Source organism: Mustela erminea, chromosome 8 (genome assembly GCF_009829155.1).
Source record: "Mustela erminea isolate mMusErm1 chromosome 8, mMusErm1.Pri, whole genome shotgun sequence".
In the NCBI taxonomy this organism is placed as follows: Eukaryota; Metazoa; Chordata; class Mammalia; order Carnivora; family Mustelidae; genus Mustela; species Mustela erminea.
The window spans coordinates 40,627,767-40,651,698 of NC_045621.1; the positions used below are offsets into that span (position 1 = coordinate 40,627,767).

Consider the following 23,932-nt stretch of genomic DNA (forward strand, 5'->3'; position numbering starts at 1 on the left):
TCATTTTAAATGAAAACCTTAAAACCTATGCTATGGACTCAGAGTCATTAAGCCAACATACACTTCTGCAGTGTGGGCTAATTAAAAGATGCACTTAAACACTTACTGAAGTATGTAAGCCCCTTGCTTCTATAAGGAATAGCTCCAAAATGTTTACTAAGTGTTGCTGTGTGTTTTTTCAGTCGAGTGGTTTCACTTGTGTTCAGTTTTTGAACATCTAATCTCACAGCCTAGGAAAACTGATCACCAAGATTAACAGGATTATGTGTAAAAGAAAGATCAAGGGAAAACTGTGGGAACACCCTAAGACATTTCTGTAAATAAATGATGAGCTTCAGGTATGAACTTCATGACATTTCTTGCTATTGTATTAAAAGGCTTTCCCCTCTTCTTTTTCTGCTTACTTCTTGATTCTATAATAAATTACTCAATAACTTAACATTTAATAAAGAACTCAACTGAACTTTAACCATTAAATAAAAATACTGATTTCATCTTCACCTAAAGTTTCGTTGCAAAGGGATCATAATATAATTTCCTGGTATGGGACCTCCCATATGGATGTCATCTATTACCTTTCGCAGTGGTCCATACTGTCTTCTGTACTTCTTGTTCCAAGACATTCCTGTCTTTTTCAAGAGTTTCTGGCCGAGCTGATCAACAGGAATTACATTATTCTCCTCCTTTTGAAAGAAACAATCATTTAAGAAAATGTGATGAGATGTAACTAACATTTATGAGTTCAAAGGCACCAACAGAATTCTATCTAATTACATGTGCCTAAGACAGCGAACATGTAAGTGGATTAACCATAACTGTTGCAAAATAAAATTTTTTTAAAGAAGTAGATTAAGCCTCGGTTTAGAAAACTTGAATTGTGCTTTCCTACACTAAAGTTTACACATTTACTTATTTTTAAGGATTTACTTATTTATTTTAGAGAAAGAGAGAGAGAGTGAGAATGCACATGCACAAACAGGAGTGGGAGGAGGGGCAGAGGGAGAGAAAGAATCCTAAGCAGACTCCCTGCTGAGGGAAGAACCTGATGTAGGGCTTGATCTCACAACCCTAAGATCATGGCCTGACCTGAACACTCAACTGAGTCGCCCAGGCACCTCAAGTTTAAACACTTAAAGAACATCCAAAGAGTATTCTAAGATTGAGTAAATTCCTGCTATTTTGTGGGAATTTTATAAGAAATATTTAAGTGCAAAAAAGGATTATCAAGATCTCTTCTGAATGTCCCCCCCCCCCCCAGAAAAGTTCTAAAAGCTAGTAAGAAGTGACTGTTTTGGGCTGAAATGTGTCCAACCCCCCACCACCCTGGCCAATTCATATGCTGACTCCTTAACCTTCAAGATTTCAACTCTGACTTTATTTGGATACGGTTTTTAGAGAAAAATAAGGTCATTAAGGTGGGTCCTAGGCCAATCTGCCTGATGTCCTTATATGAAGAAGAAATACAGACTCACAGAGGTTTGCAGGGTGCCCAGGCACAGAGGAAAGACCATGTGGACCCACAACAAGGAGGTGGCCATGCGCCAGCCATGGAAGCCTTAGGAGAGAACAAACCTCTGGCCCCCTGATCTTGGACTCCTGGCATCCATGACCGGGAGAAGATAAATTACTATTGTTTAAGCCCTCCAGTCTGGGGTCCTTTGTTATGGCAGCCCCAGCAGACTGATACAGTGGCCGCAGAACAAGGTGGTTAAAGGACGCAGCGTAGGTCCATGGTAAAGACTTAAGAAAAAGTCTTTGTAAGAATGGATAAACACATGCAAGGAACTTACCACCTTTACAACACAGTGCTAAGCAAATGTTAAAAAGCCATATAGTGGAGGCATTACTGGTATATCAATATTAGGAATGAAAAGGGAGACATAATCTCAGGAACTACAGAGAGTAGAAGGCTAACACAGGAAGATGGCAAATTCCCAAACAATACATACGGTAAATCCCAATTCTATTTAAAAGAACAGTAATACCCCAAATCCTATAACCCAATACCGATATATGTATATAAACAGAGAGAAGACAGAACGCAAAGAATACACATCAAAGTGTTACAATTACTGGGTACTTGGTTTAATTATACTTGTATATATTTTGTACTTTTCACATATTTCCTAGGTTTTTTCCCTCAAATTTTCTGCCACAAATATGCATTTTTTTATGACCAGAAAGTCTCTAAAAAATAAACTATAACACAGAGGAAGCCCCAAAGGAATAAGACTCTGACTAGTACCAGTAGCAGTTCTAGCATGAGCACATATGTGTGCATATCTGAAATACACACACACACGCAACTTAAACTCTCTCTCTACCTGTAGTAAGATTGCTTTCAGAATTATCAGTGGATCATCATCAATCTCTTCTTCATTCTGGAGATCTTTGAAACTCAAAACTGGTTTGGTCTCTTCCTCCTAGAAAGGAAAGCAATAAAAATTTGTTGCTTAAGAGGTAATTAACAAAATAGAAATGTTTGTGCTGTGAAGTTTCAAGATGGAAAAATGATGATAAAAATATTTGAATAACTTAGGTAGACCTTGGAATCCAGCAGACCGGGCTTTGATTTCCAGCTCTGGTTGGCTAAACCTGGCCACGTTATTTAACCTCTCTGGCATTATCTGTGAGCAGGACTGCAGATAAACTCCCAGCACAACACACACCTGGCGGGTCCCCACAGGTTCCCGGGAGACACCACTTCAGCTGCACCTTACAAATCCTGACATGTTGTGTGTCACTGGTGAGTGCAGCCTAGCACTCGCTTTTATTTCCTGATCATCCAAACTTTGCACCCCACTCTATGAAGTTATTCGAGAACATGTCCAAACAAGGTATTTTTCTCCATTGATTTTCTAATACATGCCATCTTGCCAAAGTATTTTCATTTGACTTAAAACCATAAATACGAAGAGAACTAATGACACGAGACAAAAATAATAAAGAAACAGCAAAATAAAATGGTAGACTAACTATAACCATCCTACTGAATGATTACTAAAAATGCTGGATAAGCAAACACAACAAAACAAAGGCATCTTTTTAAAACACACACTGAATAAGCAAGAGTATCAGGGAAATCCTCAGAGAACAAGTGAAATGGAAACTGGGAGGAAATCCAGAGTTGAGACCTCCAGCTGTCCCACCTTGTCGACACAGTTCTTACAGGACGAGGTCTGGGAGACAAAGCCTAAGGACCCTCCAAAGTCCGGAGCCGAATGATTGGTGTTCCAAATAACCAGTTCTCCGATCCTCTGACACCATCTAGGGTCACAATTCAGGTCAGTTCTGATACTAACTTCACGCAGTCCTGCAAGACTGCCCCCACTTCAGACAACAGCCACAAGTGGGGTCCCAGGCCACCTGCACTTCTGCTAGGCTGATTACAAATTCTAGGGTTCCTACAATCCCCACTTCAGGTTTGATAATTTCCTGGAACGGCTCACAGACCCAGGACCTTATACACAGGACTATAGTTTAGTACAAAGGATACAATTGAACGGCCAGATGGCGAAGCACATAGGGCTGGAAGGGTCCTGAGGGTCTCGGTTCCTCTACAGGGTAGGGGCGGCCACCCCCTTGTGGATATGTTCACCAGTCCAGAAGCTCCCTTACTGTCCTGGCTTCAGAGTTGTTGTCGTGGGTTTTAAAAAAGATTTTGTTTGTTTATTTGACAGAGAGGGAACTCAAACAGAGAGAGCAGGAGAGGCAGAGGGAGAAGCAGATTCCCTTGCTAAGCAGGGAGCCTGACATGGGGCTCAATCTTAGGACCCTGAGAACGTGACCTGAGCTGAAGGCAGATGCTTAACTGACTGAGCCACCGAGGCACCCCTTGCTTTAGAGTTTTAATCAAAGTTTCAACATGCAGGCATGACTGATTGACAGAACTCAATCATCAGCCCATCTTCCCTCCACAGATCAGGAGCTGGGGCTAAAAACACAAACACTCTATTCATGTGGTTGTTTGCTCTGGTGACAAGCCTTCAGTCTGAAGATGTCTAGGCCCCACCAAGAGTCATCCTATTAGCATGAACTCAGGTGTGGTTGAAAGCGGTTCATTATGAACAACAAAACACAGCCGATCGCTCATGGAATTTCAAGGACCTCTATTCCAGGAACCTGGGACAAAGACCAAATATATGCTTTTCCTTCCTCCCTCCCTCTCTTTCTTCTCCCCATCTCTTTCCTTCTTTTAAAGATTTATTTATTTGAGACAGAGAGAGAGAGTGAGAGTACACATGAGCAGGTGGAGAGGGGCAGAGGGAGATGGGGAGAGACAATCTCAAGCAGATTCCCCGCTGAGCACAGAGCCTGACTCTCAATCTCATAACCCATGACATCATGACCTGAGCTGAAATCATGAGTCAGACACTTAACTGACTTAGTAACACCAAGCACCCCAAGTATATAATTTTTAATTATATTACAAAGATAAACTTCAGCAGACAGCTAGAAAAAAAGAGCTACCTACTTTCCCAGTACAAACACGACCTAGAAAAAATTCACCCCACAATAAAGGACAATAAGGAACTGGCTTGGTTTGACCTTGATACTAGAGATGAAGGTAGAAAAACATCTGTAACGATTTGTACTCACAAGTAGGTCCCCACAGGGGTTTGTGGTCCAAATTCACACTAGCTGTATGGCTCTAAAACCACTAAGTCAGGATGTGATTTTAAAGTTAAGGGTTGGAGTGACCCCAGGCATGTGGGAGAGACAAACACCTTTTCAGAGGAAGGCGCTTTCAACTCAGTCCTCAAATTACTCCAGTAAATCACATTCTTAAAAAACCAACCATCCCAGACTACAGTCTAAAATAGTAAAATCACAAGGAAGTAGACTTAGCAGATATCTAAATCAGACTGCAATTAGCAGACCAATGAAATAGCATGTTTAATAAGTTTAAAGATGTCATTAAGGAAAAAAAGATGTAAAAATGGCAGAAGGGGAGAGGCAGGCCAGCACTGCCCCCTATTTGACACACTACTGCAGGTGACAAACAGGCAAGGCCCAGTCCTCCTCCGCTTTGCCGGTGTCCAACCCTGGCCTTGTTGGGACAGTAGGACTAGTTCAGGGCTGCCTACTGGGAGCCGTTGTGAAGCCTTCTCTGACCCACTCCCTCAAAAGTGCAAGATAATGTCAGTCAACCATCGATGAAGCAAAAGGTCTCTAAAGAAGCAGAAAGCAAAGATCAGGCTCCTTTTCGCAGCCAGATCTCGAGTCACATTTTGAATAGGAAATGGTGTCCATACTAGAAGAAAGGGAGCATCTTCTAGACAGACTAAGGGAGACAGAAGTGTCGCATTAAAAAAAAAAAAAATTTTTTTTTTAAAGTAAACTCTACACCCAACATGGGGCTCAAACTCATGACCCCGAGATGAGGAGTCGTATGTTCTACTGCTTGAGCCAGCCAGGCACCCCTGAAATGTTGCCTTAAAACCAGGGAAAATTACGTCCGATGGGTCATGAAAGTTATTTCTTTGCAGACGGTACCTACTAAAGAACTCCATGAATGCAGGGAACAGCTCCTTGAAAGGAAAGAAGAAACTGCCAAACTGTAAGCAGAAAGAACAATACCAGGCTGTGATTAGAATATATGGAATTCTACATCTCTGGGCACAAGCAATCTCCCAGGATAATGGTAATAGAAAGACAAGCAGGGCCTAGCAGGTATACGTACTCAAGTTGAAATTCTTTTTTTTTTTTTGAAGGTTTTATTTACTTATTTGACAGACAGAGATCACAAGTAGGCAGAGAGGCAGGCAGAAAGAAAAGGGGGGAAGCAGACTCACTGCTGAGCAGAGAGCCCGATGTGGGGCTCGATCGCAGGACTCTGAGATCATGACCTGAGCCGAAGGTAGAGGCTTAACCCATGAGCCACCCAGGTACCCCTGAAGTTGAAATTCTTAAAGCGCTACTCGTTATTTGAGCACCATAGAGCTCTGGATGAAAAAGCAGTGATCCTGGAAGAACAGAATAAGGAAAACAACTGGAAAAATGGGATGCTTCACAGGAGGCAGGAAGAAGGAAATACACTAAGCGCAAATGGAAAGCAATCTTCAATTTGCTCTAATGTAACAAAGCTTCAGGAACAGAGGAGAAGCGTGGAGAGCAAAACCAAAGGACAGAGAACCTGTCTGCCCTCTCGAGTCACACTGCAGACCCAGAAGGGCAGCCTGACGATGCCAGCAAAGAGCAGAGTGATTCTGAGGAAGTGAACAAGTGCAGATCCGTCCCAGGAAGCACAACCAGAATGGAGACATGAAGAGAGAATCACCGCTTGAGACATGAGACCTCACCTCTGTACAAGGCTACCTCTGTGCGTGACCTCCACCACAGACTTGAAAGTGAAACTGCAAATGAATATTTAAGCGTCAAAGACTGACACTAAATCTCAGCACCTCTAAAAGTGCTGCAAAGCAGTGAAGACAGGCGGCATGATGGGAATCTGCTCGAACTAAGCACAGGGACCTCGAGAGCTGAATTAGACCAGACGAGGGAGGAAACCTTCCCTTGGTCTGACTGGGAATGTGTCCCAGAAACCAGCGTCTTGGCAAACCGTGGCACAAGCATTTGGGAGAGATGCTTGTATGATGTTCTTGGCCAAACAAAATGGAAGGTAAAGGACTGGAAAGGGCAAAACAAAGCAGCATTTCTCCAAAGATGTCTGAAACTAAGACGGTTTAACAAGATGGCTGGTTTATAAAGTCAACAAACCAATGGTAACTGCATTTCAAACACTACTACACAGAGTCTAGAAAATACAAAGTTGAGACACGGCCCCACAGAACACCTTCCTGATAAATATCAAGCAAAAAATTTGACTTTTAAACATCCAAATACTTTTTAATATCTAAGTACAACAGATGGAGCATGAGAAATGCAGACGGATGTTCTGAAAAGCCAACAACGCCATCAAAGAGAATGTGTCCCCAGAACACTGTTGTCACCCCGAGAAGCTGTATTATTATATGTGGTACAACTACTGGTTAACACCACCACCTGTCTGATAATCGGGAAGATGTCATAAGCATTCTACATCCTACCATGATGGTCTGTAACTTATGGCCATTTCAGTGTGTTTTAGGTACTTGTTAGAAAACTGGTTGCAAGTTCAGGCTTGGTGTGTAACACACTTTGATTCTTCCCATTGCAAATAATCGGAACTAGACTTCCAGGAGGCACTTTCCCTCAGGACATCTGCAAATTCTTAAGAAAACTACAAAACTTTTTAAATAAGAAGCTCTAAAATATGAAAAGATATATCTGACTTATACATGCTGGTTCAAAACTCTACTACTGCTGAGAATGGGTGTTGTGTATGTGTGGCTACTGATAAGCTGATCCTAGAAACGGTCACAGAGGAATAAAAGGCCAAGACACTACTGAAGAATGACACGACATAGGGACACCTGCCCTATCAGATACCACAACTCATTATAATGCTACCGAAATTAACAGCGTTACTACTGGCCTAGGAATACAAAAAAGAGCAATGGAACAGAACAGAGGGGCCCCAAAGGACTCATACATAACAAACAATTGATATAACACAACTGGCACTGTCGATTGGTGGGGAAAGAATGCATTATTCAATAAATGGTAATGGGCAACTGGGTTAAAAAAAAAAAAATCACACACCATTCGTAGGAAACCATTCCAGAAGGACTAAGAAGTTTAAAATGTAAAAGGCAAAACTATAAAACTTTTGGAAGACATTATAGGAGGAAAATCTTTATCATCTTTGGCTGGTGTCATGAGAGGCAGAGAAGCTGGGAACAGCTGTTGATTATAGGAGACCCAAGAGATACACTAACTAAATATAATGCAGGACTCTGAATTTGACACTACATTGGGGAAGAAAATGCTGTAAAGGGTCTGGATGAGACAACTGGTGGAATCTGAATGTGAACTCTTCATGAGAGAGCACTATCGCTTCAATGCGCAAGCTTCTGATTTTGATCCTCGTTCTCAGGAGACAAACACGGAGTATTTAGGGGTAAAGGCACCTAATTTCAGATGGGTCAGCACTCATAATGTTAACTATGTGTGTTTACACAAATCTGGCAAATTGTTAACAACTGAAGGACACAGGTGAAGAGGATCTATAGGTGTTTCTATGATGCTGATTATTTTTCTTTAAGTATGAAACTTTTTATAAATAAAAATATAAAACTTCTAACTATATTAACTTCCCATGCCTAGAAACATTTCCAAGGGCAAATATATGTAAGTGGCAAAAGATGATCCTCACCAAAACAGTAAGACTAGAACTAATTTCTATGCTTACTTGAAATTGCCAGTTTCCCAGATGATCGACATCTTTAATATAGACGTGGTAATGTCCTCCATAGCAACCACCTTTATGTATAATAACCGAGAAGAGGTCATAAACATACTCCAAGTCATCTGAGTCACTCTACAAGAAACAGAGCATAAATAATGTTAGTTTGCATAAAATGGGAAGACACATGAACAAAGAGAAGAATTTCTTTCTATTTTTAAATAAGAAACCTGTTTATTATTGTTATTTAGGGGTAAATTATGTAAATTTGAGTAATTGGCTTTAAAGTTAAATATTTTTAATTCTGAGACTGAAAACTGTCATTCATCTAATACCACATAACAACCAAGCAAATTCTGCCTCTTACACAGGAAAATGCACAAAATGTTACTTTTATGAACTTTGGCTAAGATCATGTACTCTAAAGTGCTAATAAAACATGCTCCCCAATGTATCTGCAATAGTTTTAGCAAGAGAAAACCATCTTTGTGTTATACCTATTACGCTGCTTTAGAAATGTGTTCTTTAGCTGTTGAAATGTGTCCTGTTTTCCAACTAGAGGATCATGGGTCTCAGAGTCAGAGCCATATCCACTATCACCCTCCTGACACGCAGTGCTCTGTATCACAGGAATTAAACAGTTATGAATACTATCTGTTTGTTTAGAGACAGTTTAGTGGGATGAACAGGTTCTTTCTTCTATGATCAATCTTTTCCATAATTAATGTGCTCTGTAATTGTGACTGACCCAACTGATGAAGGCTTATATCGGCGTTAAAAAAATCCAAAAACCTACTTTAGGTTAAGAGATACTTTGCTTGTGAATACACCACTTGAAGGGTGCCAATTATTAAGAAACTTATTTCCCTGAAACACTACTTCTAAAGTAAGTAGTATTTTTTAAATGTCTGGTTCAGGCAAAAGATGAGAGATAAAAACACAGAGGCAATGTGACAATTTTTTTCGTGAATACCGAAATCAAAAAGTAAAACTACGGTCAATTTCTTAGCTAGTGCTCAATGGTTCACCTATTTCAATTTTGTTATTTCAAAGTATGTTAAAATAATGTGATAAACTACTCTTTTGAGAAGAGCTAAAATTTTTCTGTATGAGATGATATACATGAACTAAATCTAGAGTGGTCATTTCATAAGATATGTAAATCAGACTATTATCCTGCACACCTTAAATGTACATAGTGATGTCTGTCAATTATTTCTCAACAAAACTGGAAAATTATGGAAGAATTAATGCAGTTATCCTGAAAAAAAATTATTGTTGTTGTTGCTGTTTTTAAGTAGGTTTTACGCCCAGCAGGGAGCCCAGTGCAAGGCTTGAACTCACAACCCTGAGATCAAGACCTGGGCTGAGATCAAGAGTTGGATGCTTAAACGACTGAGCCACCCTGGCACCCCCAAGAACTGTTTTATTCAGGCAATAAATGGGGGGGTTTATTGATTTCCTCTGGAAAAACTGTTCATTCTGTATGTGCCAGTCAAACAAAATCCAAAAAGCTCAGCTACCAGGCTTGAAGTAGAGGAAGGCTCATCCGAATTGAAGAATAAAGAAAATACAATTTTTATACAAAAAAACTTAATAGCTACTTAATAAATGCTCTTTCTGGTCTCGATAAACATACAAATGACTTGTAAGAAGAAATGCAGCAGTCTCATGGCTCTGATCTTGGCATGTACAGCAATTATACAGAAAATATTTTGAAACGGCTTATGAAGTACATTGTATAATTAACGTTCTCAAAACTTTCCTTCCTGTATTTCAAAGATTATAAATTCTAGTGAAATTCCAATTTCTAGATGTGTAATTCACTTTCTAGATGTGTAATTCATTATTCCATCTCATGTAAACTAAATCCAAATCCAAATAACAAAATACTAATTAACAGTCATTAATTGGTCATGTAGGGTCATTTCTCATTCTGTTCTTAAGTTTTCTTCTCAAAGATTTTTCAAGGAGAGTTTACTAAAAAGAACTGGGGACAAATCCATACTTTGGAAATCAAAAGGACTGTAAGAAACCAGTAGTCCTTGGCTGGGACTGATTTCATCCACACTCTCCCCCAGGAGACATGGGACACTTGGTAAGATCTGAACATTCTGTCACTACTGGGGATGGGGTGAGAGGGTGGGATGCTACCGTCCCAGAGAAGACAGAGGCCAGGGATGCGGCTTAAAATCCTGTAATGCGTGGGATACAGCCCACAACAAAGAATTACGCAACTCAAAAATATTAACTGTGCCAGGCTGAAAGATTCTGCAACAAGTCAACCGAAAATTAGGCCAAAAAAAGATTCAGTCTTGGGAGGAGGAAAGAATGAATTTCAAAATAAAACAGTCCAAACCTGTTCACAAAAAGGCTTGAGATTGATCCGGAGAGGGAACGTGTAACAGCTAGTTTCCTTGTATCGTTCATGCTTCACAAAATCAAAATTAAATCTTAATAATGACACAGTAAGAAAGGGAGGCAGCTTACGTAATTTGGCTGACTGTGGAAAGAAAAAAAATTTACAGTTGTTTTAAAAGCAGAGTTATAGAAAAGAATACATAATGTTTCTTAAGATATAAAAAAGCAACCCATGATTCAGTTTAAAGAGAAATGTGTCCTTCAATCACATTAATTCATCAACCTGGATTTAAGTCAGTACTTGATGTGAATTCATCTCTTTTATGGGACTAAAGGTGATGTGACTCATTTATGTTAACAACTAAAAGTTTACAACCCAAGTTTATGTTTTTAGTGTTGATATCCTATAATCAAAGCTATCCGATGAGCGTGTTGTAACTGGTGTTCCCCCTTCTAACACTGCTCCTTCCCTGTGTGAGTCCTGGCCTCCTTGGTGCCTCCACTTTGTCTGGCACACACACGGTCCTTTTATTTCTGAAGGACTGGAGCTCCTCACCTGGACCTACGGACCTATTTCAGTGGATCTGAATTGTTGAAATTACATGGTCTGCGTACTTGAATTTTTATGGGGAGAAGATTCACAGTTTTCATTAGACTTTCAAAATGCTCTCACTCCCCTAATGTTAAGACCCACTGATTGGGGTTTTACAATGACTGTCCTTAAAAGCAAGTAAAAAGGCAATTTTTAATTTCCTTGCTTTAAAACGAAACACTAGATAAAGCTGCTTTTTATTTAAAAGTCATCAGCTTTCCACAACCCCTTAGTACTAATGGTGTGTTGTGTAGGGGTTGGCAAAAAAAATCCTTTCCAGCTATAAAATCATCCTTAATTATAATATTATCCTTACATATAAGTATCTAACATTCCTAAAGAGAAATTTAAAACAATTCCACAAATTGGGGATTAAAAAACAGCAATGTAACTCCAACACGTTAAAAAAAAATACATCTAAAAAACCTGAGTATCTCATCTATACTATGGCTGAGAAAACTCTGCTCAGAATAAGAAAACCTACTTTAAGTATCACAACCAAATGGAAGTTTAGGATGCACCTTTAAATGTATTGAGATGAAAAAATTTCCACTGAAACAGAATTAAACCAGTAACATAAAAAGTACATGCCAAGAACTGCTTTCGTTGTGCTAATGATTCTTATTTTACTAATGTGCAAATTAAGTTCAACCAAAATTAAGAATGTGTTTAAGTATCCTTCTAATACTTTCCATCTTCTGAATTTCATGTTTATTAGATTGTAGTTTTAACACCAAACGTGAAATACAAAATAGATAAGCAGAAGATAAACATCTCCATTTGCGTGTCACAACAAGGCAAAGCCTGGATGGAGATACACATTAAACAATGTAAAATTACCCTGGTTTCCCAATCCTACTGTGAAAGCTACAGGCATGGAGTTTTTTGTTTGTTTGTTTTTTACTACATTCTCACTTAAAACCTCCAGGATCTAAATCAACACTGTATGTTATCTGAATCAGTCCTCATTCTGTTTCACGGAAAATTCCGTAACTGTCAGCTCTAGGAATGGTGCTCTGTTACAGATGATTGCAAAGACCCATCTTTTGTGGTAGCTCCGTAAGTGGGTGCTCACTAACCACGGACTGGAGAGCCCATCCCATCCTCTGGCAGCAGTGGAATAGTTTCTAACAGTTGTCCCCCTCTCATCCTTTAGTGAGAAACCCAGTGTACCCTGTCAAGCCCTTTAACTGGCAAGATGAGTACTTCCCACTGAGGGAGGCAGAAGGGGAGTACTAGACTAGCTAGTCTAGACTAGATTAGACTAGCTAGTCTAGTCTAGTTGGGAAGCGTGTATCTATCCAGTCAAGTAACTCCGTGTACAGAAAACAAAGCTGTCTGTTTTCATAGTAGTAAGCAAAGAAAGCAAAGCTCAATGAGCTCCTTGGCAGCAATAAAAACCCATCACCTTCTTCCTAATGTTACTCTGCAAAAAGCCAGGATACAGGGGGTTTATTTAAAAAAGGTATATTTAAGAAACACTGAGGTAAGAAGAAAAAAAAAAAAGAAACACTGAGGTACACATAAATTTTTTCCTGGGACAAAAAGAAGTTGAGAGAACTGCTGGGTTGAAAGCTTAAAAAAATTCTTGATTGCAAAAGATAAAAATACCGATATATGCAGAATATGAATGTCTTTTCAAACCTTAGTTCCAATGAAGAGGATCACATGTATCTTCTGGACTTTCTCATACAAGCGGACTTCACTTGGCAAACCTTCATGCTACCAGGTATTAAGTGGCCCCCTGGGAGAAGGCAGGTAGCTGTCTTACCTTTGTGGCTTTAACCAGCCTGTCACAAGTCCCACAGTGGTATAAGTTGTCACAGTCAAACACTTCCTCTTCTACAAACATGGTCCAGAGGGCGTCTTCCAAGCCTGATACGTTTTTGACTGCTACTGTTAGATCTAAGAAGTCTTCCTGAAATACACATGAACATAATATGAAAAAACAATTTTGCAGTGGTTCACGAACACATCACCAACTCCTACACAGACTGGGAATAACATAACTTTTCCCTAAAACACTGTATTGTATGAAGATACAGACCTCCCGATAAGATACGGTGAAACTCACCACACAAAATTACCCTAAATCAAATTATAATTTGGCTTAAAATACGTCCAAGTTTCCTTAAGTTCGGTGTAGCTATAATAAAACCTATTTTAGCAGGAACTAAAACCACTGAACACACATCTGAACCGAGAAGTGTGCGGTGTTTATCAGTTCTGTCTTAGCCGTGGACAAGGCTAGAGTCCCTAGTGTAAACCCCACTTCCTCCTCCTCTTTTGCTGCAACTGATGTACCAAGAAGTCATTAAAAAAAAAAATTGTTTTGAGCCAGGATAAAAAGTTTTTGTTTTTTTTTAAAAAGATTTTATTTATTTATTTACAGACAGAGATCACAATTAGGCAGAGAGGCAGGCAGAGTGAGAGAGGGGGAAGCAGGCTCCCCACTGAGCAGAGAGCCTGATATAGGGCTTGATCCCAGGACCTTGAGATCATGACCTGAGCCGAAGGCAGAGGCTTTAACCCACTGAGCCACCCAGGTGCCCCTAAAAAGGTATTTTTATGAAAATTAAGAGGACAGTATTTTGCCAACAGGAGTCCATCGAATCTACTGCAACTGCAATGGAATTGTAATTTACTTATAGTAATAAACACTTAAAATCTGGCATGCTTAAATCGTTCAGTTTTGTGTGTGTGTGTGTGCACTAGCATTACTGTAAGGGGTTATTACAGGGACTGGAAACTAATGAGTTCTGATTCATGGTGGAAATCTAAAGTAATACAAACAACACTTATATGCAATTTATCATATGTATATATGAAAAGTTAATGTTGATAATTTACTATGTGCCTTCACACATTTATTTCTCAAAATTTCTTTGTGAATAATTATAGAATTGTTAAGCTAATCATATGGTAATCCAGACACCATTGTCTTAATATTTCCAAACTAGGTTGACCAAATCCTCTAGGAGCACAGGCAAAAAGAACAAAAAAGTAATTTTTAGGGACGCCTGAGTGGCTCCGTTGGTTAAGCAGCTGCCTTCGGCTCAGGTCATGACCCCAGCGTCCTGGGATCGAGTCCCACATCGGGCTCCTTGCTCAGCAGGGAGCCTGCTTCTCCCTCTGCCTGCCCTTCTGTCTGCCTGTGCTCGTTCTCTCTCCCTCTCTCTGACAAATAAATAAAATCTTTAAAAAAAAAAGTATTTTTTATCCCCAACTCTTTCATAAAAAGCAGAAAAAGAATACATATATGTATCTGAAAAAGCAATTAATGCAAAATTTAGAAAATGGTGTTTAATTTTTTACTCATACAGACACAGCAGTTTTCTTTAACTCTTGCCATAACAAAAAAGGGAGATTTTTATTAAGGGACAACTGTTCAGTGATGTAATCATATGCTACACAAGATTTATAGAGCAAGTGGAGATTATTCCATCTCATGAGCAAATTTCTAATTTCCAATGAGATTAAACGGACAACATAAGCTCACACATATAAATGAACTTTCTGAAGGACATTCATAAATGAAATCCAGTATTTAATTATACATGTTTATTACTGTAAACATTCCTTACTGTTCTCTATTTTTATTACTTCCCTTTTGTCCCCACCAACCATGATACTGGCTTTCTCATGAGGACACAGACCTCTACCTATAAACATCCCCCAAATTTATTTTCTAAATATCTGAAGCTATGCTTTAAGACATTTGCTTCTTTCAGTTTATACGAAGAAATGTGGATTACAAATTTAGGACTGAAGTGTAGGGCTAGAGTAAAAGAAAAAAAACATGATAAGGTCATTTCTAGTAATAAACACTTGGCTCCTCATGTGGTATTACAGATCACAAATTTAATTACGTGCATTAGAACTTATGACTTATTATTACAACACGCTTTCATATTCACCTGCTTTTCACTGACATTCTTACACTCTTTACAAACAACCTGGTTAACAACGGTTCCATGATACAGACGATTGATGAGGTCATGGCCGGAGGTCCCGACTAAAGAGGTTTCCAAAGCACTAAAGAGAATTCGATTCAGTTCCTGCACATCATGTTGCCTCATTTCCTATAAAACAGGTAACTTTTAAATGGAATTTTGTGCTTCAGATTTTTCAAAACAGATTTTTAAAGAGGTATTAGTTAAAAAACACAAGATTTATTTAGAAATCCAAAGGTAAGTCTTGATCAAATATTAAGGATGACTAAGCTAAACACACCGGGACCAGGGGAAGAGATCACCACTCTTCCTTTCACTCCAAAATGAAACAAGAACAGGGGTGTTCAGTGTGTACATACAACTCAACTCACTTGAAACAGGAAAGTGCTTTTATTCTTGTGGGAAACCACACCCATGGCCGTGCCACAGGAGGAGAAGAGGGAAGAACACAATAGGCACAGAGTGGTCTCTAAGAGCTGGCAGAGTATGCACGGGCACAGGGAATCCGAATTACCAGCATTTGAAAAGAACCAGAATTTACTGCTTACATATATGGACCAAGTAACACAGAGATGAGAAAAATTCTGGTGGCACTCGCTTCACCCCACGAGCCAGGCAACTCTGTGGGAACAGACTGAACGCTTTAAGAACAACGGATACACCAGAGCCAAGGGGGCCACCAACACTCAGAAGCAGAACAGAGGCGGAAGAGCGGGGGTGGGGAGGACCAGGAGACGAGGTCACGGGAACCAGTGGGAGCTGGTGCTTTGATGGCGGGTGGGGTGAGTGCTCCTGAGAGCCCGCTGAGAGCAGAGAAGTGTCTCCTAGAACTTGGCACATGGATGTCATGAGTGACTTTGACCAGAAAGGCAGAAAGGAGGCAGAGAACAAATGAAAGGTGAAGTAGGACCACGAGGGAGGACAATTTTAAAGAAAGTGTCGCATGAAAAGCAGCTGATAAAGGGGAGGGAAGCTGGAGCGAGAAATGGGCCTCAGGATCTTTTTTCTTGTTTTTCAACTCATGATGACTGCCTCTGAAGGGAACCGGTGCACGTTTTCATGCTGTTCCTGAACAATTCTAAGTAAGGCAAAGGCGCCTCTGAGTCCCTCTCTACCAATCCTAGCAGGTTTCTTGAGAGATTTTGTTTAGAGATTAATAAATATGGGTTTCACTGCTTTAAGGGTGTGAAATCAGCAACTCAGTAGACGCTCAGGATCAAAAAGGAAAAAGCATCAGCTAATGAGGAGATTAAAAAAAAAACAACACGGCCCATCCCTCCAGCTGGATATTACTTGGCAATAAAAAGGGATGGAGTGCTGATACATCCTATAACATGCCTGAATCTTGGAAACATGATTTTAAGGGAAAGAAGCTAGCTTCAGAAGATCTCATATCACATAATTTCATTTCTGTGAAACACCCAGAACAGGCAAATCTGGGAAGGTAGAAAGGAGGTGGTGGCTGCCAGGGTCTGGTGGGGAGGGTGACTGCTACTGGGTATGGGGTTTCTTTTTGGGGTGATGAAAATGTTCTGAAAGGGACTGTTGTGATGGCTGTACAACTCTGTAAGTATCCGAACAAGTGCGACTTGTACCCTCAAGAGTGAATCTTCCGGCCTATGAATTGTAGCTCAGCAGAGCGGCCATTTTTAAAACAAGGAAGGAACAAGGAATTAACCCTAAGCGCCTGCCCTACACCAAAAATTTAATTGCATGATATCCCATTTTCTTCAAAGCCTAAGCCCTACCTCTTCAATCTCACAGCATCATCTGGTTTAGGCGTGTTCCTCATTAGAAGACCAGAGTGGAAAGTTTATTTTGAAGGCAATATAATGTTATCTGGTCATTGCCTCTTTAAACTCTGTGATAGTCCCCACACCTCTCTTTTGCAAGAATACATCTAGTCCATTAAAAAAAAAAAAATCGCAGCTCATCAATATTGACAATATTCACTGCTGACATATTTAGTGTTTGCATATAGTGAAGTACCCTTTAGAAACGCCAACAGAAGCTGGCCGGTTAGCTCAGTTGGTTAGAGCGTGGTGCTAATAGAAACGCCAACAGAAATTCAGAAAATGTCCACATACAGGAGGAAAAGGAGGAGAGACTGGAGAAAAGAGGGACAGGGAAAATAAAAAGACCCGCCAAGAACATGTTCAGCCTTTTGCTTCAAGCGAGTGTCCCAATGAGAATACCCAGACCCAAACACAGAAACACATCACAAAGACAGTCACAGAATTATTGCCAGTCAGGTTTTCGAGCTGATCAGCAGTTTGTTACATAAATGGCAATTTCCGTGTAGTAGATGTTGTATCCCAACTAGACTATATGAAGGGTAGAAACTGTAAAAGCCCAGTTATACTTCTCCCTCTCTCCACAACCCTCTCTCCCATGCCAAATCATACCCATTCACAGCACAAGTGTCTAGAAATATATCTCTAGCTTGTAGTTACTGAACATGAGAAATAAGAATTTGAACTATTACTTCAGACTCTAAGACAAAATTAAAGGAAGTTAGATAATGTCATTAAACCAGTGTTTACTCTTTATTGTTGATAACTTGGTTCCTTTGGAGGAGCTGACCTTCGTACCTCATTGCTGGTCCACCCGAAGCTGTCAGTGAGGTCTGCTGTGGATGCTGCATCCTGGTCCAAGACAAGAAGCTGGGCAAACAACCTCTGCAACTGTAAGGGTATGATCCGAACCTGATCAAGAAGCAAACGCATTTCTAAATGAAATCTGTTCACGTCAGTTGGGGTGTTATAAAAGAACTGCAAACGAGTTTTCTCTTCTTTCCTAGTTCATTCAGTTCAATCGGGAGGAAGTTTAAAACTATCACATAGGGGGAAGTAAGATTCGCTTTTCTTTTAAAATTCTAATCCAATCCAAAAAGTTTTAGCTATCTGGAGTTTCCTACCTAGACACAGTATGATCAGTATGAACACCCACACAGCCCTTAAGAAACCACGACTGATTGCTGCCAATCATTTCAGTGTCTGCTCGTTCACTCCTCTGAAACCTCTCAGAGACCCACTCCCTGTAAGGAAATTCCGGTCACAACTCCCGCCCCCGCTGTGGAGTCTGAACCTGCCTCATCGTCTTCCTGCTTTATTTGGTGTGGGGAGGGTTAGGGCAGGAGAGAAGGATGTTCAGAGCCTTGTGGGGAGACTGGATGTTCCTATCTAAAGCAAGAATAAGACTTCCGACACTTTTATGGCAATTTGACATTGTCACCATATGTATGATCTTCAGGAGACTGGGAATAAAAGGAAATACACAAAAATTGGCTCTTTGCATCACAGGTGGTTTGAGAAGAGCTGGGCCAGATCACAGAAGACTCCTATTAAGATGCACAGATTTCTGATCTCAGGGTCCTGGGATCCAGTCCTGCATCGGGCTCTCTGCTCAGTGGGGAGCCTGCTTCCTCCTCTCTCTCTCTCTGCCTACTTGTGATCTCTCTCTGTCAAATAAATAAAATCTTAAAAAAAAAAAAAAAAAAAAAAGGAAGAAGCACAGATTTCAGCCCGAAAACAATAAACTTCTGAATGGTATTTAGAGCCAGAAAGAACAAGATTAGATACGCACTCATAATAAACAAATTCCTCACTCTGCTTATTTCCAGAATATCAAAATGAAAGAACACCAGTCTTTATTTTTCTGTTGCTGTTATAAATCTGTTCATTAAGTAGATTTTCCGGTAGGCTAGTGTAGGCTAGTTGCAAATATCTTCTTGACCAAGCCAGGTTTATAAAGCAGTAGCAGCACTATATTTGAGGTAATTATTTTTTGGAAGGAAGATTCCATTCATTCAGGCACACAGGCCAAGTCACTTCTTGAAAATAAAGATTAATATTTGGTAATTAATAAAATTATGAATCTCTATGGATAAGGAATTAATTCCTTCCTTAAAAAACATTTCTTTAATACTCCAAAAAAAAGACCCTGTAAATCATAGATTTAATACCTTTGCATCAGGTTTATCCTTATCCTCGAATGAACCAAGTTCTTCTGGGCCAAGGGAAAATAAAGCTTCTAAACAAAATGTAGAAACAGAGATATAAATGATGTTATTTCATTTTTAAAAAACGGTTTTAGAAAGCCAAAGTCTCCAGTAAATAAAATCAGTTAAAGATTCAGAAGTATGACTGTGGCAGTATTTATACTGTTACTCTACACATTTTACTTCCTGATAACATTACCTTTAACCACCAACTCTATATGAAGAGGCATGCTAAGATTTCAGTACAGAAGATCAATAAAAGGAAAACTATGCTTCTAAAGTAAAAACAGTAATATCAGAAATCTTTGATGGCTTCCTATTGCCTGTGGCAGTGGGTCCCAAAAACCACATGAGGAAATACACAATATATAATAGTGTCACGTGTGTTCATCCACAAGCCACATTCGAGGCTTCCAACTACCCTTTTGAGAGAAAGGCCACCTTTAACTCTCAAAGCCCTTACTTTTTTGGGTATAAGAATGTCTTTTCTGTGTTAAGGGTAGTAACAGATGGTAGTGACCTTACCTGGAAAAATAAGTTGGTAACCCAGAGCCAGTCTTCACAACTGTTTTATACTCTTAAGTCTAGGCATGCCCCCCACGGGGGTATATCAGAATCTTATGGGAAGTCTGTATTCAAACTAGATGGAAACTTTGATCTACTCTAGGAAGACAAAGGATGGCATGGATACTGTCTCTCTCTGGAAACCACTGCTGCCTTGGTTATGAATGTTATATTCCTCCCTTCTGGCAGGAACTGGGAAAAAAATGAACTATAAACATAAAAGTTAAAGGATAAAACTATACAAGGAGTTTTACAATTATTTCCCACTATCTCAGCTACCATGAACTAGTACAGTAGAACCCAATTCAGCCCTACACAAGAAACTGTCCCAAAAAGTTCCAGAATTCTTCTCCCTGCCAGCACTCTGCCAATTCTTAGCCCTTCAATAAGCATCAGGATTCCCGCAAAGCCTTATAGGGAATGCATCAGCCCACGCGAAGATACAAGCCCATGTGCTTGGCCAGCGATCTCCTTTGCTGAGAGTAAGATGGCCCGGGCTCTTGCTTGGTGGCCTTCTCCATTCAGCCCTATCCTTGCTCAGTGGCCCTCTTTATGACCTGGACCACTTGCCCACCAATCACCTGTCTTAATCTCTTGTTAAAGCTACTTTTCTACTTCAACTATATTAAAACTTGGAAAACTTTAACTCTCCTCAGTAATCTATCGAAACGTGTGTTGAAAATGTCTAATGGTGGAATAAATGAATACATTTGGGAGATATTTTTACGGAGAGAATGGAGTCAAGGACAAATGTCACCACTCTGAAATCCCACATGCAGCTTAATCCATTAGAATGGCCCTGGGAAGGGGATAATGGTAAATATTTACTAAATCTCTGGAGGCAGGAAGGCTTTCAAAGCTTAGAAGCAACAGAAAATGTCAAAACATTTGCTAAATTTGGTAGTGACGGGAAGAGGGATGAGATACTGGATACAGGATGAGCCGGGATTTTTATCCTCAGTATAAGCAGACACTGTGGAGAGCAGAGCCACTCATGTAGCTCTGTAGCTGAAGGCCCCAGTCAGTACCATGGGAAGGTTATGTTTATACTGAAGTAAAGGGATCAGAAAGACTAACCCTTGTGGAGGAAGCTGGTTTGCAGAGACGGGAATGGGAAAAACAGAGAAAAACAGGGGCAAGAAATCAAGGCTCCAACGAGGTCAGGCTGGCTTCCTGTAGTGGTTAGTAAATCCCCCTTTTAATTGAGCTAACATGAATGGATTTGTTTCTTATACACAGTACCTTATCTGACATCTTGGGTCTCTGGAATTTCCAGATGTTAGAAAGGCAATAAGAAAGGGTCATAGTACATTAACATTATATCCCCAGCAGGGTTTGGGATAAACAGTATCCGTTAATCAAGGAGTTAATACTCCTGTAATAAATGTATGAATAACCACCCAAGTGAGATAACTAAGACTATAAACGGCCTCACATTAGGTCAGGTTCTGACCCCAAACCACTTCAAACCAGGCTGCTGGAACATTCTGGATTTCAGAATTGCAGATAAACGACTGTGGACTATATAAATAATGTGATGCCCCGTCGCCATTCTAAAAGGCAGGACAGAAGTGTTTTGGGTAACTCTGGTGGGAATGTTTATTACTTCAGAGAAATTTAAAAACTCAAAAATACAAATAGCGTAACAGTAATGAAGGCTGGCAAAATTGTCTTTATGTTGTATTTTAAATTAGAATTAGAAAAGAAACCCATTGCCTTATTTTTTGTTACTAAAAATTACTGTGCTTGCACAGAATGTATTTAAGATAATTTAAGTTTCACATTTCCCTACAGAGGATGAACATTTCTTACCTTAGCCACAATAAACGCATACTGGGGAATACACCTTTGATGTAATTTGTAATCTTGCATAATTGATTACACGTAAAGACAAAGGTACATATTATTAATCAAAAGCATGTAACACAGCATACCTCTGAATTCAGGTGTGAAATGAAGAGTCTGAAGGAGGGAATTGAGGTAACAGGTTCCACCCTGATTTCTTATTCCGCTTAAATTGGTGAATTCCCTAGGAGCTGGTGGCTCCAAGGTTTTGGTCTTTAATTTCTTTTCTTTTCCATACTGATAATTTGACACACTGGAATAATCTTCTTCAAATAGATCCCCAAACATTGTGAAACTAGATCCTACCCTTAAAAGAATATGACATGTTACACAAATGCTTTTATTTATAAAACAAGCTCTCCACACATCTCCCAATCGTATACTTCCATCAGAAAGTTTATCCAGAAGTTTGGGCTTTGGAGACTGCAAGACCTGAATTTTCTCATCCTTGCTCCAAACTACCTGGGGGACCACAGGCAAGTTAACCAATCCGTGTTCTCATATGTAAAATGGAATACCGACTACCATGCAGGGTCCCTTAAACCAAATGAGAGACTTAAGAAAGGCACTTGGTGCACAGGGTTTGGCTCACAATAAAGAATAGCTGCTTTTAGGGTGCCTGGGTGGCTCAGTGGGTAAAAGCCTCTGCCTGCAGCTCAGGTCATGATCTCAGGGTCCTGTGATCGAGTCCCGCATCGGGCTCTCTGCTCTGCAGCGCAGAGAGCCTGCTTCCTCCTCTTCTCTCTCTCTCTGCCTGCCTCTCTGCCTACTTGTGATCTCTGTCAAATAAATAAATAAATAAAATCTTAAAAAAAAAAAAAAGAATAGCTGCTTTTAAAAAAAAGTCATGGTGAAAAAACAAAGAAAACCCCTCATTACACCTCATCTACTGCTGGGGTGGCAAAACCAATCCTGGAGTCTGTGAGTTGGCAAGGGCCTGGGGGCCATCAACCGCTTCCTGAAATCTCAGCTTCTCACACTTCTTGTGCCAGATTATGACACTCAGAGGAAGCAAAGGGAACACACTAATCTTTACAGCAGTTTAGTACATGGTCCCAAAGCTAAAGAGCCGGAAGGAGGTTCCCTGGGAAAAAAAGACTGCCATGAAAACCAACGAGCCCAAAAGCCTGCCACTCTGTGTCCAATGATGCTAACCTTAGCTGTGGGGACCTGCAGGACCCGCTCAAGGTCTCACCTCGAGTGTGGAGGAGGGTCACTTGGAGATGAGACACACAAAGCGCCTAGCACAGTTCCTAAGGGGCAGGAAGCGCTGAAATGCAATATATTCCTTTTCAACCCGTTCCTCAAAAAAAAAAAAAAAAAAAAAGCACAAAAAAATGGAGCTTGAAGGTCCGGCCTCGAGAATGTGGTCTGGATGCCGGTCTGCCCCACGCCGTGGCGGAGGCCAGGCCTCCAGCCCTGTAACCCACCACGGAGCCCAGGGGCGCAAAAAGCAGACGGTCCCCGCGGCCGCAGACCGACGCCCGAGGAGGGCGGCGTCCGGAGGCCGCCCAGGCAGCCCCTCGCCTCGCCGATCTCAAGCGTGCAGCCCACAGCGTCCCTGCGCCTCCCACGTCCCCACCCCGAGAACCGCAGCTGCCAGTCCCACTTACTGCCTAAATCCCAGCCCCACGAGCCGGCTCAGACCCACATTCGAAACAACCATACGCGCCCCAAATGGGCGCAGCCATGCTGGTGCGGGGAAGTCTCCCGCGGCCTGGAGCGTGGGCCTTTTAAGGAACGCGCGAACTACGTTTCCCAGGATGCCCCGCGGGAGCTCCGGCCCGCCGCGCGGGACCTTATGGGCAATGTGGTTCTTTTGCCCACAGAGTTCGGGAGTCTCGCGGTGGGAGGGCAATGTTGGCGTCCCTGTGTGTTCGCGGGTGCGCGGGTCCACGGGTTCGCTCGGTCGGACGGCGATGCATTCATTCACAATTTAGAGTTTATATTTGAGTCTTCTGGCATGGTTAATTTACAAGTTACCCAAACATTGGAAACTGCAGGGCTTCGGGTTCGCCACGCTCTTCGGAAGACCATTCCAAATGTGTCAATGTGTCAAACAATTCCGGTGGAAAATGTTCCACATATCCTTAAACCTGTACAGCATCCTCAGTGTTTATTTTGTCTGCACCAACTCTAAGTAGGATACACAGGAGTACATAAAAACCTCAAAATCTTCCTCTTGCCCCTTTGGACACTTTTAGTGGACTATTTCAAGGAGCTAGCTGTTCAGGCTCTGCTTCAAGCATCTCCCTGGTCTAATCCAGCCTCCATCCTGGAATGGATGAGCGAGACAGGGAGAACATCGTTTTTACCTCAGCGAAAGGTTT

At 40.8% G+C, this 23,932-nt stretch overlaps 1 protein-coding gene across 10 annotated transcripts in view; it reads right to left on the minus strand.

The window, feature by feature from the left end:
- USP40 (ubiquitin specific peptidase 40) overlaps positions 1-23,349 on the minus strand; it is a 77,151-nt gene extending 53,802 nt beyond the window's left edge. For 5 of the 10 annotated variants that reach the window (XM_032355219.1, XM_032355229.1, XM_032355226.1 and 2 more), the window contains exons 1-11: positions 23,216-23,349; positions 22,798-22,905; positions 21,692-21,909; positions 19,158-19,225; positions 17,785-17,898; positions 15,158-15,322; positions 13,012-13,158; positions 10,647-10,790; positions 8,294-8,422; positions 2,325-2,423; positions 576-683 (exon numbers count right to left, since the gene is read on the minus strand). In XM_032355219.1, the coding sequence (XP_032211110.1) occupies positions 576-683; positions 2,325-2,423; positions 8,294-8,422; positions 10,647-10,790; positions 13,012-13,158; positions 15,158-15,322; positions 17,785-17,898; positions 19,158-19,225; positions 21,692-21,909; positions 22,798-22,905; positions 23,216-23,268 (1,353 nt within the window). In that variant the 5' untranslated portion in view covers positions 23,269-23,349. Of the gene's footprint in view, positions 1-575; positions 684-2,324; positions 2,424-8,293; positions 8,423-10,646; positions 10,791-13,011; positions 13,159-15,157; positions 15,323-17,784; positions 17,899-19,157; positions 19,226-21,691; positions 21,910-22,797; positions 22,906-23,215 lie in introns of those variants that run through there. The other 5 variants (XM_032355220.1, XM_032355221.1, XM_032355222.1 and 2 more) reach the window with 5 other exon arrangements.
- Between the last annotated feature and the right edge of the window lie 583 nt (positions 23,350-23,932).